Source organism: Tursiops truncatus, chromosome 14 (assembly GCF_011762595.2).
Source record: "Tursiops truncatus isolate mTurTru1 chromosome 14, mTurTru1.mat.Y, whole genome shotgun sequence".
In the NCBI taxonomy this organism is placed as follows: domain Eukaryota; kingdom Metazoa; phylum Chordata; class Mammalia; order Artiodactyla; family Delphinidae; genus Tursiops; species Tursiops truncatus.
The window spans coordinates 67,197,730-67,215,287 of NC_047047.1; the positions used below are offsets into that span (position 1 = coordinate 67,197,730).

The 17,558-nt window shown below is 37.6% G+C and overlaps 1 protein-coding gene across 6 annotated transcripts in view; it reads right to left on the reverse strand.

Moving 5' to 3' along the window:
- Positions 1-17,558, reverse strand: part of BABAM2 (BRISC and BRCA1 A complex member 2) — a 453,750-nt gene that overhangs the window by 357,372 nt on the left and 78,820 nt on the right. For all 6 annotated transcript variants that reach the window (XM_073791483.1, XM_073791482.1, XM_073791484.1 and 3 more), the window contains one exon: positions 2,799-2,893. In XM_073791483.1, coding sequence (XP_073647584.1) covers positions 2,799-2,893 — 95 coding nt within the window. The remainder of the gene's footprint in view (positions 1-2,798; positions 2,894-17,558) is intronic.

Here is a 17,558-nt window from a genome sequence, read left to right on the forward strand (position 1 = left end):
ACGAGCCACAACTGGGGAGCCCACCTGCGGCAACTAAGACCCAGAGCAATCAAATAAATAAATAAATAAAATATACACCATTAAATAAATAAATAAATAATAAAAAGGTTACACTTCTTAAAAAAAGAAAAAAAAAACTAAACATCAGAAGAGTGAAGTTATAATATCAACTCCAACACAACAATATGGTCGATTTCCCAGATGAATGGATAAAGAAGATGTGACACATAAATACAATGGAATATAACTCCACCATAAAAAGAAACGAAATTGAGTTATTTGTAATGAGGTGGATGGACCTAGAGACTGTCATACAGAGTGAAGTAAGTCAGAAAGAGAAAAACAAATACCATATGCTAACACATATATATGGAATCTTAAAAAAAAAATGGTTCTGAAGAGCCTAGGAGCAGGACAGGTATAAAGACGCAGACGTAGAGAATGGACCTGAGGACACAGGGAGGGGGAAGGGTAAGCTGGGATGAACTGAGAGAGTGGCATGGACGTATACACACTACCAAATGTAAAACAGACAGCTAGTGGGAAGCAGCCCCATAGCACAGGGAGATCAGCTCGGTGCTTTGTGTCCACCTAGAGGGGTGGGATAGGGAGGGTGGGAGGGAGACACAAGAGGGAGGAGATATGGGGATATATGTATACATATAGCTGATTCACTTTGTCATACAGCAGAAACTAACACACCATTGTAAAGCAATTATACTCCAATAGAGATGTTAAAAAAATAAAATTAAATAAATCTAGGTCGATTTCCTGAATATTAAAACAGAAAAGTGGAGTAAGATAAAACTTAAGGTCCTTTCTAACTTTTAAAGTCTATACTCTCACCAAAATAAATAGATAGATAGATAGATAAAAGATAATGTCTATACTCACAATCCTTGCCAATATTGAAGATGTGCTTTGTAAATTTTACAGGCAATTCGTAAGAGAAATTGTAAACATATATTTCCTATCCTTTCCATCATAGTGTTTCCTCTTGCATCATCCTAGCTCAAAGCCCCTTCCCCCGCACAGATTTTTACAACAGTCCTCAATCTCTCTTAATCCATTGTACTGACCACACTGCTGTTAGATAATTCTCCAAGTATCATTTCCTTCAGTGGCTCTTAACCTAGCATTCAATGCATTCCACAGTCTTATCCCAAGTTATCTTTCTAACCTTTTCTAGCCCTTCCTTATATTAACTTACCCTTCAGCAAACCTGTCAAGTACCTTCTTCTACAATATATTATACATATCATTTGTTTATGTCATTCCCCTTACTTGAAATACTCTCTGCCACACTCCCCACTTTTGTTCCATTCTTCAAGTATTATTATAAGTTTCACCTCCGCAACAAAGCCTTTTCTGACAAGCTTCTTTAAACTTCTGGAGCTCTTAGCCTGTAATATATCTTTGGCATTTAGCATATGCTACCTTCCACTGGGCAGATTTAATACAGGACAGATCTGTAGGGGCACGTCCGCCTTATTTTCTCCAGGTAAGGCCTTCAGCTTCAATATGGGGTGAATTTGTAACACAAAGCATCTAAAGGGACCATACTTAAACTACAATTTTTTAAAAAAATCAACTAAAGTAACAGTTTATGTGTAATTATTAGATTTTGCAACAAACCCATCCTACTCTTGCCAACTGTATTTTTACAGCTGTTTTCCAAAATTTAAGATAATTCTTTAGGTTTGGGTTAGTACTTCCTGTTTAATACTTCCCTTTTAAAAAAGGGAGGGGGGACAAGATTTCAAAGCAAGTCCTCAAACTTTTTTTTTTTTTTTTTTGGTGGTACGCGGGGCTCTCACTGTTGTGGCCTCTCCCGTTGAGGGTCACAGGCTCCGGACGCGCAGGCTCAGCGGCCATGGCTCACGGGCCTAGCCGCCCCGCGGCATGTGGGATCTTCCCGGACCAGGGCACGAGCTCGTGTCCCCTGCATTGGCAAGCGGACTCTCAACCACTGCGCCACCAGGGAAGCCCCCTCAAACTTTTAATTACAAAACTTCAATGAGACAAAAAAAAATTTCCAAAAAACAAAACTAAGAACAAAGTTTTTGAACAATAATAGAACCTCTCTTATGGTATAGGCATCATAGCAAAATCAAACTTGAGAAGGGAAAGAGAGAGACATTTTGTCTGGTCAGACCTTTTAAACAAAATGGTACATGCTTTTCTCCACTAGCCATGAAAAAAACACTTTTTATACAAACCACATGTGATCTGACAAGTACTACCATCCTTTTCTCTGCTTTAAATCCAGAAACATTTTACTTCAACTACAAAGTTTCTGGTCTTGCTTAATAAAGAACACTTAATCTGGTCTTTACCCTTCTGATAATAATACTGAGAAAATGCAGCTGTAAGTCCAAATTTGCCACTTTCACTTCTATACAAAAAAAGGCCTCCTGAAGAGCCAAGAAACACTCCCCTAACAAGCCCCGTGATGAAGTGTTAGTAAACATTAGAAAATTGATCGCAGGCATGAAATATTAAGTTAAAACAAAGAAAATGTTTTCAACATGTCTCCTTCAGCTGAAGTAAATGTATTTTAACCAATATGCTAGAGGTTTTCATTAATTCAAAATAGTCTGAAAATAAAACTGCAGTGAAAAAAAATCTCTTAACTATTTTGGCACATAACGAGTTACACTTATTTCACAGGACAGAGAAAAAAGGGGTGGAAAAAAATCCATGTGTTCAGCAAATGTATCTGTTAAAGAATTGTCAAAAGCTAACTTGATTCTCCTTTCAGCAAACAGAGATCATCCAAACAGGCCTGCAGTACTCACATGCAGAGCAGAGGGGTCTGGCAGGAACTCAGCATCTTCTCCAAAGATAAAGTCGGGAGGCAGCTCTGGGTACTGGGCATTGAAAATGATATCCCCTGAAATAAAAGAAAATGTCAGGCTCTTCTAATTTCCTTGCAAATGTATGAACGATCTGGGGAGTGCATCAGAAAAACTTCTGAAAGAAGTTTATATTAGTTTAACAAAAATACTGAAAAGCACTTTCAGAAACAAAAGAACTGATATCTTCTTTTAAATTAACATTCACAGCATGCAATCAGAAAGTGTTACCTCCTAATACACTATAAATACCCATGTAGAAAAGTAGAAGCAACGACATCCAGAGTACATGCAGATTTTATTAATAGGAAACGTTACTGTCCAGTCACTGCCCGCTAATTAATAAGCCTTTATCAAGGACTGATTTTCTAAAGATAAAGTCCTTGCCTTGAAGAAATTAAACACACAAACCTTTGGTATAATGGAAAGAACATTTGGCTTGGAGTCCAAAAAGTCAGATTTAAAACCACAGGATCTCCTAATTATTTATTAGTTCAAGTCATCTTGGGCAAGTTTTAACTTCTTTGGAGTTCAGTTTCCTCATCAGTAAAAAGAGGATATAATAGTTCTGACATCACGGATTTGTTGTGAGGGTAAAAAGAGATAGCATGTCTAGCTAGGTGTCTGGCATACGGTAAGCACTCAACAAGTCATACAGGAGTACTACTATTGTTAGTAATAGTGTTATTACTATCGAAAGTATTACATTGAAGCATAAGATAAATTACAAAAGCTCCTTGACAAATTTGTACTGTAAGTTCTTCTACCTCTCTGTTCCTCTCCTTTCTCCTTCTTTAGCTTCCTTTTCTTCCCCTCTGCTCACCCCAAGAATCCGCCCTCATCATTCCACTTACACCAACGAGCAGATCAGTATACCCACAATCTAACACACACACTGGGTTGTAGTGTATAAGAGTGTGTATACTTGTATACATGCACACAACCTCTGTACCCATACACACACGTAGTGTTGGATCAGTCCAGTCATTTTTACTGCTCAAACAATAATATCTTCATAGTGACATCTAAATTCAAACATTCAGAATTCAGTTTTCATTTGAGCCTTTCTAACCCTGTGTACTGTGTATTTCAACTTCAAACTCAACAAGTCTAAAAACATGCTCGTGACTATCCCTTTTCTCACTCCTTTCTTCCCCTAACTGACTTCCCCATTTCTAGGGATGGCACTGCTACTCCTTAATCACCCATGCTGAAACTTCAATGTCTTCTTTGAACTGACCCACACCCTTTATACTCTTAGAAAACAAGTCATCTCAATTTTTTCCCCAAAATGTTTCTCATATGCGTATTTCCTACTGCTAACAGCTCAACCCAGGCCCAGATGACTTAGTCCATACAGTTATGCATCCAAAGAACAAACATTTGAACTCTCCTCTAGGCACTATGCTGGGCATGAAAGATCAAACAAAAACCTCTGTTTTTAAGGACTCAACAGACTAGAAGAATTATTACCATACCCTCTTAAATGGTCTCCCAATACATCCAGCCCATACTACATACTATCATAAAGTAAATCTTAAAGTACTGCTTTGCCCCAAAACACCCTAGCTCAAAAACTTTCAATGGTTCTCTAATGTCAAATGGAGTAACAGCAAACTTCTCAAACTGGCATTTAAGGCCTCCAAAATACAATGTTCCTTATTTATCCACCCTTCTCCCTATCTACAAGCCGATACCAATATTCTATTCCCATCAACATGATCCACTCGCTAACCTCCAAACTATGACACCTAGTTGAAATGCTCTTTCCCCTTTCTCAGTTCTTACTCATCCTTTATGAGCCCTCTTAATTACCTTCTCTTGCATGAAGCCTTCCCTAATAAATCCAGTACACAATGATCATTGTTACTTCTGAAATTCAACAGTACTGATTGGTTATGCCATTCAGTGAGTATTTAACTGTAGACTTATATTGGTTTTGTAGCTCCATTAATTTTAAAAATCCATAATAAACACATGGTGCATGTGAGGCACTATGATACATGCTATGTCAATACAAAGACGGTTATCCTCAAGGAGCTTACATTTAGTGAGGGGGACAGAACATATACACTGCAGCACAAATACACAGCAGTACAAAGTAAGTACATATACTTGATCTTCCTAAATATATTGTAAGCATTCAGAGAATAAATATGCTCTTATTCTTATTTCATGTCTTCTCCAACAGGGCAAAGTACAATAGATACAGAATATATTCAAGAAATGCTCAATATATGAAAGAAGTTCTGTTCTCTGAATTGGTAAAGAATAGGGCTTCCCTGCTGGTGCAGTGGTTAAGAATCTGCTTGCCAATGCAGGGGACACGGGTTCAAGCCCTGGTCCAGGAAGATCTCACATGCTGCAGAGCAACTAAGCCCGTACGCCATAACTACTGAGCCTGCATTCTAGAGCCCGCGAGCCACAACTACTGAGCCTGTGTGCCACAACTACTGAAGCCCATGAGCCTACAGCCCATGCTCCATAACAAGAGAAGCCACCGCAATGAGAAGCCCGCGCACCGCAATGAAGAGTAGCCCCTGTTCACCACAAATAGAGAAAACCCGCGCGCAGCAACAAACCCCCAACGCAGCCAAAAATAAATAAATAAATTTATTTTTTAAAAAAAGAATAAAGTATGGAAGAGTTACTTCCACCACTTTCTGTAGGGAATAAATCTAAACAAGAAAATATACTCTTCAGAAGTTGGGTGTGGAATTAAATGATCAAAAGTAGTACAATCACTACCTCTCCTTCACCCTACCACAATCATTACCCCGGGTTTTTAACTATATCTATTACAAATTATAAACCTCCTTCAAGTGTTCTAACTATAAAACATTACCCCAAGCCAAGACTAAGAGGCAAAGGCAATATAAATGTACTGATTACTCATTCTTACTCAACTATACCCATAGGTTAATAGAACAGAGGCATTAAAGTTTTGGAAAAAGCCAAGCTAGAATCTATTGTGTCTTGATGTTCAAAAAATAAATAGCATGCTAAATTCCAATAGAAGAAATTTTATTACTTTTGTTACAACAGGAGGACACAAAGCTGGATTTTCAAGTTCTCAAAGGAGCACTGTCAGTAATACGTATTTCCAAACCACTAAACATTAGAAATCTGATCCAAGGATATCTACTCTTGCCAATTCTATTCAACATTGTACTGGAGGTTCTAGCCAGGGCAATTAGGCAAGAAAAAGAAATGAATGGCATCTAGATTGGAAAGAAAAACTAAACTTATCTCTATCCACAGATGACACGATCTTGCATATAGAAAACCCTAAAGAATTCACACACACACACACACACACACACACACAAAACTATAAGAACTAATAAACAAGTTTCGCAAGGTTGCAAGATACAAGATAGATGTATAAAATCAACTGCTTTTCTATACACTACTAACAAACAATCCTAACATAAAGTTAAGAATATAATTCCATTTACAACATCAAAAAGAATGAAATACTTAGGAATAAACTTAACGAAAGAAGTGTTAAGACTTGTACTCTAAAAACTACAAAACATTGTTGAAAGACTTTAAAGAAAGCCTACATATATGGAAGATGAACAACTCATGCTCATGGATCAGGAGACTTAATATTGTTAAGATGGCAATACTACCTAAATTAATCTACAGATTTCATGCAATCCTGCTGGCTTTTTTTTTTTTTTTTTTTTGCAGAAATTGACAAACCACTCCTAAAAGTCATATGGAAATGCAAGGGATCCACCATGGCCAAAAAGTAATCCTGAAAAAGAGCAAAGTTGAAAGACTCACACTTCCCAATTTCGAAATTTATTACAAAGCCACAGTAATCAAGACAGTGTGGTAACGACATAAGGACAGACATACAGATCAATGGAGCAGAATTCAGACTCTGGAAATAAACTTTCATATTTATAGTCAACTGATTTTTGCCAAGGGTGCCAAGACAATTCAGTGGGGCAAAAAGAGTTTTACATCATTTGACACCCATAAGGATGACTATTAAAGAAAAAAGAGAGAGAGAATATAACAAGTGTTGGCGAGGTTGTGGAGAAACTGGAACCCCTGTGCACCACTGGTGGGAATGTAAAATGATGCAGCTGCTATGGAAAACAATATGGCAGTACCTCAAACATTTAAAAATACAATTACCATATGACCCAGCAATTCTACTCTGGGTATATATTCAAAAGAAGTGAAATCAGTGTTAGTGTCTCAAAGAAATATTTTTATACTCAGGTTCACAGCAACATTATTCACGATAGACTAATGAAAACAACACAAGTGTCCATCGACAGATGAACGGATAAACAAAATGCAGTGTACAAATACAACGGAATATTAATCAGCTTTAAAAAAGGACATTCTGGGACTTCCCTGGCAGACCAGTGGTTAAGACTTCGCCTTCCAATGCAGGGGGTGCAGGTTAAATTCCTGGTCGGGGAGCTAAGATCCCACATGCCTTGCGGCCAAAAAACCAAAACATAAAACAGAAGCAATATTGTAACAAATTCAATAAAGACTTTAAAAATGGTCCACACACGCGCGCGCGCACACACACACAAAGACATTTTGACACATGGTATAATATGGATGAACCTTGAGGACGTTATGGAAAGTGAAATAAGCCAGTCATAAAAAACACAAATACCGTACAAGTTCACTTATATGAGGTACTCAGAGTAGTCAAATTCATAGAGGCAGAAAGGAGAACGGTGGTTAGCAGGAGCTGGGAGAAGGGGAGAATGGGAAGTTGCTGTTTAAAGGGTATAGAGTTTCAGTTTTGTAAGATGAAAAGAGTTAGGGAGATTGCACAACAACGTGAATGTACTTAACACTACTGAGATGTTTGTTATATATATTTTACACAATTTTTTTAAAAATTTTAAATAAAAGAGTCTGTTATAGACTGAATGTTTGTGCCCCTTTAAAATTCTTATGTTGAAACCTAATCCCCAGTATGACAGTACTTGTAGGTGGGCCTTTGTGGGTGATTAAGTCATAAGGGCAGAGCCTTCATGAATGGGATTAGTGCCCTTATAAAAGAGACCCAAGAGGAGGCCCCTCCCGCTTCTGCCATGTGAGGTTATAACAAAAAGACAGACTTTTATGTTTATGAACCAGGAAGAAGACCCTTACCACTGACTCTGCCAGCACCTTCATCTCAGACTTCCCAGCCTCCAGAACTGTGAGAAATAAACATCTGTTGCTTAAGCCACCCAGTGTGTGGTAATCTGTTATAGCAGCCTGAACAGACTAAGACAGAGTCTTTTCAATAAATGGTGTTGGTAGAACTGGATAGCCACATGCAAAAGAATGAACTTGAGTCCCAACTCATACCATATACAAAAATTAACTCAAAATGGATCTAAGACCTAAGTGTATGAGCAGAAACTATAAAAATCTTCAAAGAAAACATACGAGTAAATCTTCATAACTAGGCAATGTTTTCTTAGATGATAAATCAAAAGTACAAGCAACAAAAGTAGGTTAACTGGACTTCATAAAAATTTAAAACTTTTGTCCTTCAAAGAACAATATCTAGAAAGTGAAAAGACAACCCACAGAATGGGAAAAAGTTTGGATTTAGGATTTGGCAAATCACACATCTGATAAAGGACTCGTACCCAGAATATAAAGAACCCTTTTACTTCAACAATAAAAGGCAAGCAACCCAATTTAAAAATGAGCAAAGGATTTGAATAGACATTTCTCCAAAGAAGATACAGAAATGGTCAATAAACGTATGAAAAGATGCTCAACATCATTTGTCATTAAGGAAATGAAAATCAAAACCACAAAAAGATACCACTTCAGACCCACTATGATGGCTACAATCAAAAAGACAAATAATGACAAGTGTTGGTGAGACTGTGGAGAAACTGGAACCCTCACACAGTGCTGGTGAGAATATAAAACAGTGCCATCACTTTGGAAAATAGTTTGGCAATCCTCAGAATGCTAAACATAGAGTTACTTCAGGACCCACCAATTCCATTCCTAGTTATATATCCAAGAAAAATGGAAACGTATGTCCACACAAAGACTTGCACATGAATGTTTGTAGCAGCATTATTCACAATAGCCAAAAAGAAACAACTCAGTGTTCATCAACTGATAAATGGATAAATAAAATGTGTTATATACATATAATAGAATATTATTCAACTATTAAAAAAAAAAGAAGGGGCTTCCCTGGTGGAGCAGTGGTTGAGAGTCCGCCTGCCGATGCAGGGGACACAGGTTCGTGCCCCAGTCCGGGAAGATCCCACATGCCGTGGAGCGGCTAGGCCCGGGAGCCATGGCCGCTGAGCCTGCGCGTCCGGAGCCTGTGCTCCATAACAGGAGAGGCCACAACAGTGAGAGGCCCGCGTACCGCAAAAAAAAAAAAAAAAAGAAGAAGAAGTACTGATATATGCTACAATGTGGATAAACCTTGAAAACTTTATGCTAAGTGAAAACAGCTGGACACAAAAGGCCACATATTGTATGACTGTTGTGTAATTCCACTTCTATGAAATGTCCAGAATATGTAAACCCATAGCAACAGAAAGTAGATTAATGGTTGCCAGGGGCCTGGAAAGGGGGGAGTGGGGAGTTATTGCTAACAAGCACAAAGTTTCTTTTTGTGGAGATGAAAATGTTCTGGAATTTGTGTTGATGGTTGCACAACTTCATGAATGTATTAAAAACCACTAAATTGTACATTTCGAAGAGTGAATTGCATGGTATGTGAGTTATATCTCAATAAAGGCATTGTTTTTTTAATGTGATGCAAAAGTTCATCCCATTTTAATCCAAACTTAAACACAAATAAATTAGAAAGTGTTTACTCGATGGTTATGAGTAAATTATTTTTTATAAATAAAATCATCTTGAAAATGCAATTGGAGAGTTCTCCATTTAAAGAAACTCTGCAATGAGTCCTTTTTAAAAGCAAAGAATGTTTTTATAAGATGAATACTTACAAAGACCTTTATTTTTCAAGAAGTTCCCCAAATGGGTCCTTTTAAAGGAGAGTACTGGGGAGTGTTAATTTTTTTTTAATTTTCATTGATTTAAAACAATTTTTTAAAGCTGCCAAAATTATTTAAATATGCAATAAATTTTTAAAGGAAACAATGTATACCAATTATTACACCCTCAACTGAAAGGATCCTTTTAGAGAGAAAGAAAAGAGAGAGATTACCATATTACACATAGTAAAAATATTATACAAATAATTTTCAAAACAAAGAAACAAATATCTTTCAGAATTTCACACTCTTACATTTCAGAATTTCTCAAAATATTACTTTCAACCTCAAAGAACTCCTAAAACACTCTACCTTAATACTCTATAGCCTCTTGGGAATAAAATGCAGCAATGTTTTCTTGCTAGGGAGAATGGTCAGTAAATCAGACAAGAACATTTATTAAAAACCCACCATGCACAGATGCACATATGAGACACCTGGGGAGTTACCTAGGAAGTAGAAAACATAGTCCCTGACCTCAAGGCAGAGATGGTGGAAAAAGACCGACACAAATCATGGAGAAGAGCAATAACATCGCATTTCCTTTATTTCACCCTGGAGAAGATGATACAAACACAGAGTACAGATCACTAGGATACTGCTTACTCCAACTTTTCATAAAAAGGAAGAGCAGGCAAGAGAACAAAGAAATAAAAATAGGATCAGAGGTGATATAAGGTGAGGTTAAGACAGAAACAAAGAAAAGAAAGTAAAAAAACAAAACACCTAGAATGGCTAGAAGTATAACAAACACCTAACAACTAAATGGCGGTTTCAAGTGTTATTTTTCATGATTCCCTGAAAATTGACAGACGACCACTGTAGGACCAATGGGGCAGGAAAACTTCTCTTTGAAAACACACATCTACAATTCTTCATAGAAATCACAGTCGGTGCTAGAAAAGTTTTTATTTACATGCTGTGCCTTGGCAGCCGACACTCTTCAGAGCATATCAACACCATCTCAGGAAGGCCCAATCACCAGATCCACAGAGCGGGCCACATGTCCTGCTCCCCGGTTACAGAAGGAACACAGCTTGTCCACAAGCTCCTTTCCTTATTCTTATAGTATAGTGCTCTTTTGTCCATCTTAAGTTTAAATAACTGCCAGGAAAACAGAGTTTCAAAGGAGCAATTCAAATGGTATATAACTGGTATTTTGCCAATGATGGAAGAATTATTCCTATCAGTGGCTACATAAAATGATTATTTACTGAAACTCCCAATTATGGGAAGTAAGGGTCAGACAAGAGTCTTGTGGAAATGCTAGGCTGAAGGAGATTTTCAACAGAAAGGCAGGTTTAAGCAACAGTTTTACAAAAGATTTTGAAAAGGTTAACTTATTTCCAAAAGTTAGTTCTAACTCTTGACAGTGTTTCCTTACACTGAAATGCAACATATCTTTCTCTGAAAATTTCATCTACTGGTTCTTAGAAATTTATGGAACAAGTGTAGTTTCACTTTAATATCAGAGCCCTTCAATTCTTTGCAGGCAGTTCTTGTGACCTCTCTTTCAACCCCACCATGAGTCACCTCTTGACCAGGTTAAATATCCCAGTTTCTTTCACTATTCCTCTTATGACTTGGTCTCCATTTCCTTTATCACTGTCTCCTCGCTCTTCTCTGCATGTGTACCAGTTTGTCAACAGTCCTCTTAGAGGGTAATACCCAGAACCAAACACAAGATTCCAGGTGTGCTCTAAGGAACACAGAATCGAGTAAAAAAAAAAAATCCATGCCTTCATTTTAGATACTAAACTTCTATTAATAAATACCACTGCAAACTGAAGTCGCTTTTTTGGCAGCCATATCAATGTTAACTCATATTATGCGTCCTATCAACTAAAAGCCCCCAAATTTTACATATACACTAATGCTAAGCCATATATCCCTCATTCTTAACTTGGATACCTGAATTTTGGAAGCCATTTCAGGAGTTTAAATTTATCCCTATTACATCTCAATCTTGTTAGATTCACCTCTCTATTTACAACCCATCAGAATATTCTTAGGTTCTATTCCAGTTTAGGGTTGGCACCCTCACTTTGAAGTTATACACAGACTGGCTAACCGTGCTTCTGGGAAACTCCCTCTCTGGCAGCCACAGTTCAATTATCAGTACCTCTTGGGTGCAATCATTCAAACAATAATACTTACCCCCAAATATTACAAACCTGCAGCACTGGAGCCAACAGGCTGTTGGCTGGGACTGACGGCAGCCTCTGGGAGGGCTCGCGCCAATGAGTCCTCCCCAGAACTGCCGCTGCCATTTTCTTTGTCCCCGCGGTGAGCCACAGCCGCCTCCCCACCTCTGCAGGAGACCTCCAGTACCAGCAGGATTGTGGTTATGGAGAAGGTGGAGATGCATACTGCTCAGCCTGCCCTCCCCTCAGATACAAAAGCAGCTGGGGCCACCACAGATGTCAGACGTGCATCACCTGTGCCGTCATCAATCGTACCCAGAAGGCTAACTGTACAGCTACCTCTAATGCCGTCTGTGGGGACTGTCTGCCCAGGTTCTACCAAAAGACACGTACTGGAGGCCTGCAGGATCAAGAGTGTATCCCATGCACGAAGCAGACGCCCACCTCTGAGGTTCAGTGTGTGTACCCAGTTCCCTTCTCCCCTTTCTTCCCCAATCCATTGGGTGACAGCAAGACAGGGTAGTAAAAACTTCCCCTACCCCCTCATACTCCTTCCTATAGGGTAGACTGGCAAGGGAATGGGTTAGATTTGAGTAACAGTTTCACAGTATATTATCTGTGTAACCTTCTACAAATCATTGAAACTCATTGAACCTCATTTCCCTCATCTGAAAAAAATGTAAGTCATGAAAATCATTGTTCTTCATACGTTATGGGATGCTGTCTAGTTCTAATGAAATAATAAATTCGAAAGCACTTTGTAACTTACAACATTTGTACACTTGTGGATTATTTATTTGAAGTTTACAGGAGTCCCTAATGCTTAGGACTAGTAAAAGGCTGAATGAAGTACTAGGATCTAGTCTATGCCCATATCACTATTCATTTATCTATCATTTTTGTCTATCTACCATCTATGTCTACTATTTTTTTAATTGATTGATATCTTTTTAAAACATGAGGTATTTCAAATATGTAGAAATATTTTAAATGCAGAAAAAAATAAAAATGTTCAGTTACACAGCATCAATAATTAATAAATCTTAAAATTTTGCAAAAAAAAACCCCTACAAACCTGAACATCCATCACAAGGATATGATGAAGAAACTTATCAAATGCCTCAAACATACACTGTTTTCCCCACAAATTCAGAGATACCGCCAATGATTCCACTGTACAGCACATTTTTTTGCCTTAAGAGGTAAAATTTGTTTTCCTATATTAAGAAAAAGAGACTATAAAGAGTTATATCTGAAAGTTGTTATAATTTGCATGAAACAGGCCCTCAAAAATTATCTGTAGAGGAAAGAATGAAAGTGGGGGTAGATTAAACTGAGATCATTTAAATTTCCCTCCTTTCCTTATGAGACTTCCTTCTGTCAGATTCCTGTCTCTAGACTGAGACCACATGTACTCCTTATTTGCATTTCCAGTACCTAAGCTGCACTGTGCAACAGAAATATAATACAAGCCATATACATAATTTAAAAATTATTAGTAGCAACTTGAAAAGAGTAAAAAGAAAAGGATGAAATTACATTTTTAACTATTTTTTTAAATTTTATATACAGTAAAATGTACTTTTTGTGTAGTTAAATGAGTTTTATCACATGTGTAGTTTCACATGCATAGATTTGTATAAATGCTACCAAAATTAGGATACAGAACAATTCTATCACCCTCCAAAATCTCTTCATGCTATGCCTTTGTCGTTGAACTTTCCCACCATCCCTCATCCCTGGCAACCTCTCATCTGTTCTCTGTCCCTTCAGTTTCACATTTTCCAGAATGTCATATTTAGAATCATATAGTAAGGTATTTAAAATCCAGCCAAGTGTATTGATACATTTAAATGCATGTATGAATAGTCTGTTCCTTTCCTTGGCTGACTAGTGTTTCATCGTATGGATGTACCACAGTTTGTTTATCCATTTACCCAATGAAGGACATTTGGGTTACTTCCAGTCTTATAATGCAGCTACAAACATACATGTACAGGTTTTTGTATGAATACAAAATTTCCATCTCTAGAAAAATGATTATCATTTCTAGTAAATGCTTAGGAGTGGAACTGCTAGGTCATATGAAAAAGTGTATCTTTAACCTTAAAACAAATTGCCAAAGTCTTTTCCAGAATGGCTGTTTCATTTAATAGTCACACAAACAATGCATGAGAGTTCCAACTGATACACATTCTCACCAACTGACTGGTCAGTTTGTTGTTCTCATTGTCCTTGTTGTTTTTAGTCCTTCTAACAGGTGTGTCATGGCATCTCATTATGGTTTTAATTTACATTTACCTAATGACTAAGTAAGTTGAGCATCTTTTTACATGCTTATTTGCTATCTGTATATCTTTTTTGGTAGACTGTTCAAATCTATTGCTCATTGCTTATTATTCAGTTGTTTGTTTTCTTATTATTGACTTTTGAGAGCTCTTTATATGTTCTTGAAATTTGTCCTCTGTTAGATATGTGATTTACAAATATTTTCTCTCACTGTGTCTTATCTTTTCACTCTCTTAACAGCATCTTCAGCAGAACAAAGGTTTTAATTTTGGTGAAATCCAATTCATCAACTTTTTTCTTTTACAGACTGTGTTTTTGATGCTGTATCTAAGAATTCATTGCCTAACTCAAGTTACAAAGACTTCCTACCTATATTTTATTCTCAGAGTTTTATAGTTTGAAATTTTACATTTCAGAACGTGATTCATTAATTTTTGTACATGGTTTAAGATACAGATGGAGGTTATTTACTTTCCCTTGGCATAGAGATGCCCAATCACTCTAGCACCATTTGTTAAGAAGACTATCCCTTTTTTCCACTGAAGTGTTTTTTTCATAATTGTGAAAAATAAACTGACCATATTTATGTGGTTCCATTATTGTACTTTGTATTTTATTTTATTGATTCATGTCTATCTTTTGTCAATACGGCACAACCTTGATGATAAGTCTTAAAATTTAGTAGTCTGATTCCTCCAACTTTGTTCCTCTTTCCAAAATTATTTTACTATTCTAATTCCTTTGCCTTTCCAAATAAATTTTAAAATCATCTTACCAATATCTACAAAATCCTGCTGGGATTTTGATGGGAATGACACTAAAACTATAGATTAATTTATGGAAAAATGACTTAACTATATTGAGTCTTCCAATCCATCAATATGATACGTCTTTCCATTTATTGAGGTCTTTGATTCCTTTTTTTTGGCCATGCCACGTGGCATGCAGGGTCTTAGTTCCCCAACCAGGGATGGAATCCGTGCCCTCTGCAGTGGAAGCATGGAGTCTTAACCACAGCACCGCCAGGGAAGTCCGAAGGTCTTTGATTCCTTCCATCTGCATATAGATCCTGAACATATCTTATTAAATTTATAACTATTTCTTTTTTCTTTCCATTTTATTTACTGTATTTTATTTTGAGAGAGAGTAGCTATTATAACAACACTGTTTTTAAATTTTCTGTTTCCAATTGTTCTTCCTAGCGTAAAAAAATATGATTGATTTTCCTGTGTTGACCTTGTATCCTACAACCACGGAAAACTCACTTATTAGTTCTAGGAGTTTTCTAGAAATTCCTTGGGATTTTCTACATAAACAATCATGTCATATCAAAGGGTTGAGATTCTTCTACTCCGTAACAGTTTCCTGTGTCACTTCCCACTAGAACACAAACAGAGGCAAACAGAGGCAGTGTTATCTCTTCCTTTCCAATCTGCATGCCTTTTATTTCTTTTACTTGCCTTACTACTCTGTCTACAATTTCTAGTATAAAGTTATACAGGAGTGGTGAAAGTGAACATCCTTGCCTTGTTCTCAATTTTAGGAGGAAAGCATTTAGTTTTTTTTTACCATGTATGATGTTAGTTTTAGGTTTTGTGTAGATGTCTTTTCAGGTTCAGGTTGGGGAAATTCCCTTCTATTCCTATTCTGCTAAAAGTATTTGTTATGAACAGATTTTGTTTTTTCTGCATCTATTGATATGATCATACAGTTTACCTTGTACTAGTCTGTAAATAATGAGAATAACATTGATTGATTTTCAAATGTTGAACACGTTATTTATTCCTAGGATAAAGCCCACCTGGTCATAATACATTTTTTTGTTCTGCTAGATTCAATCTGCTGATATTTTTTGTTTTTGTTTTTGTTTTTTTGCGGTACGTGGGCCTCTCACTGCTGTGGCCTCTCCCGCTGCGGAGCACAGGCTCCGGACGCACAGGCCCAGCAGCCATGGCTCACGGGCCCAGCCTCTCCGCGGCATGTGGGATCTTCCCAGACCGGGGCGTGAACCTGTGTCCCCTGCATCGGCAGGCAGACTCTCAACCACTGCGCCACCAGGGAAGCCCTGCTGATATTTTTTGAAGAGTTGCTTCTCTCTTCAAATGATGGATACTGGTATAAGCTTTGTTTTGTTTTTCTTGTATTTCTTTGACTGGTTTTTATACCCGGAGAATGTGGCCTTATGAAATGAGTTGGTAAATTTTGTGTCCACTTCAATTTCTGGAAGAGACTGTGTAGAACTGATGCTATTTCTTCCTTAAATGTTTAGTAGAATTCACCTGAGATGGTCTGGACCTGGAGTTTTATTTTTGAAAGACTGCCTTTTTTAAGCTATGAATTCAATTGTTTTAACAGATATGATATTATTCAGAGTATCTATTTCTTCTTGAGTGAGTTTTGATAATTTATGTCTTTCAAGGAGTTTGTTCATTTAAGTTGTCAAATAAGTTATGAAGTTAGGTTCAGACTGAAAGTGCTAAACTATGTTCTATGGACTTGGTTCACATGGCAGTAGAGTTTTCAAAGCCTTTTAATGCTATCCTAGTTTTCCCCAAGGGTATGCTACCCAGAGACCAGTCAGGGACCTGGGCAAGAGTCTACACCACAGTTTAATTCTCAAAGCCTTTGCTATATTGATTCCGTCCAGTTCCATACATATGCAGCTCGAAAATAAGCCTGCAATTCCATACACAAATTAAAGGATGCTTTTCTCCAGCTCCTTCCTCTCCGTGATTTCCCTCTATACTCTCTGACTCCCAGGGGTGACTTTTCCTGGTGTTCCGGCTAGAAAGCAGGAGTTTTAGCCTTCCCAAGTTCTCGTGTGTTTCCCATGACTGTGTCCCCCTAAAGTTGAAGCAGCAAAAGAAAAGAGTTAGAGAGGCTGCTGCAGGAGTCCAGTTTCACCACTGGAGCTTACCTGAGTTAAGGCCAGGAGAGTTTAAAAAGCTCCATCTTAAAGCCCCCCCACCCCACCCTTTTGATCTTCTAACCCGAGAGAAAGGGTTTTCCTTGAAGCTTCTTCTGTCCATGTCCATTGCATAGTTCCAGGATCCAGGGTACTCTAGGGTCTAAACCAGGAGATGGTAAAGGAAAAATTGGCGGGGGGGTGGGGGAGGACAGGAAACTAACCTTTAACCTCTACATGGGCCGTTCTTTGAGCTTTGATCTCTCCTCTTGGTATGTCTGCTATTATTTATTTTTCTGAGTCCTCAGGTAGTTGCTGTTTATATTCTTTAGGTATTCTAGGGTTTTTA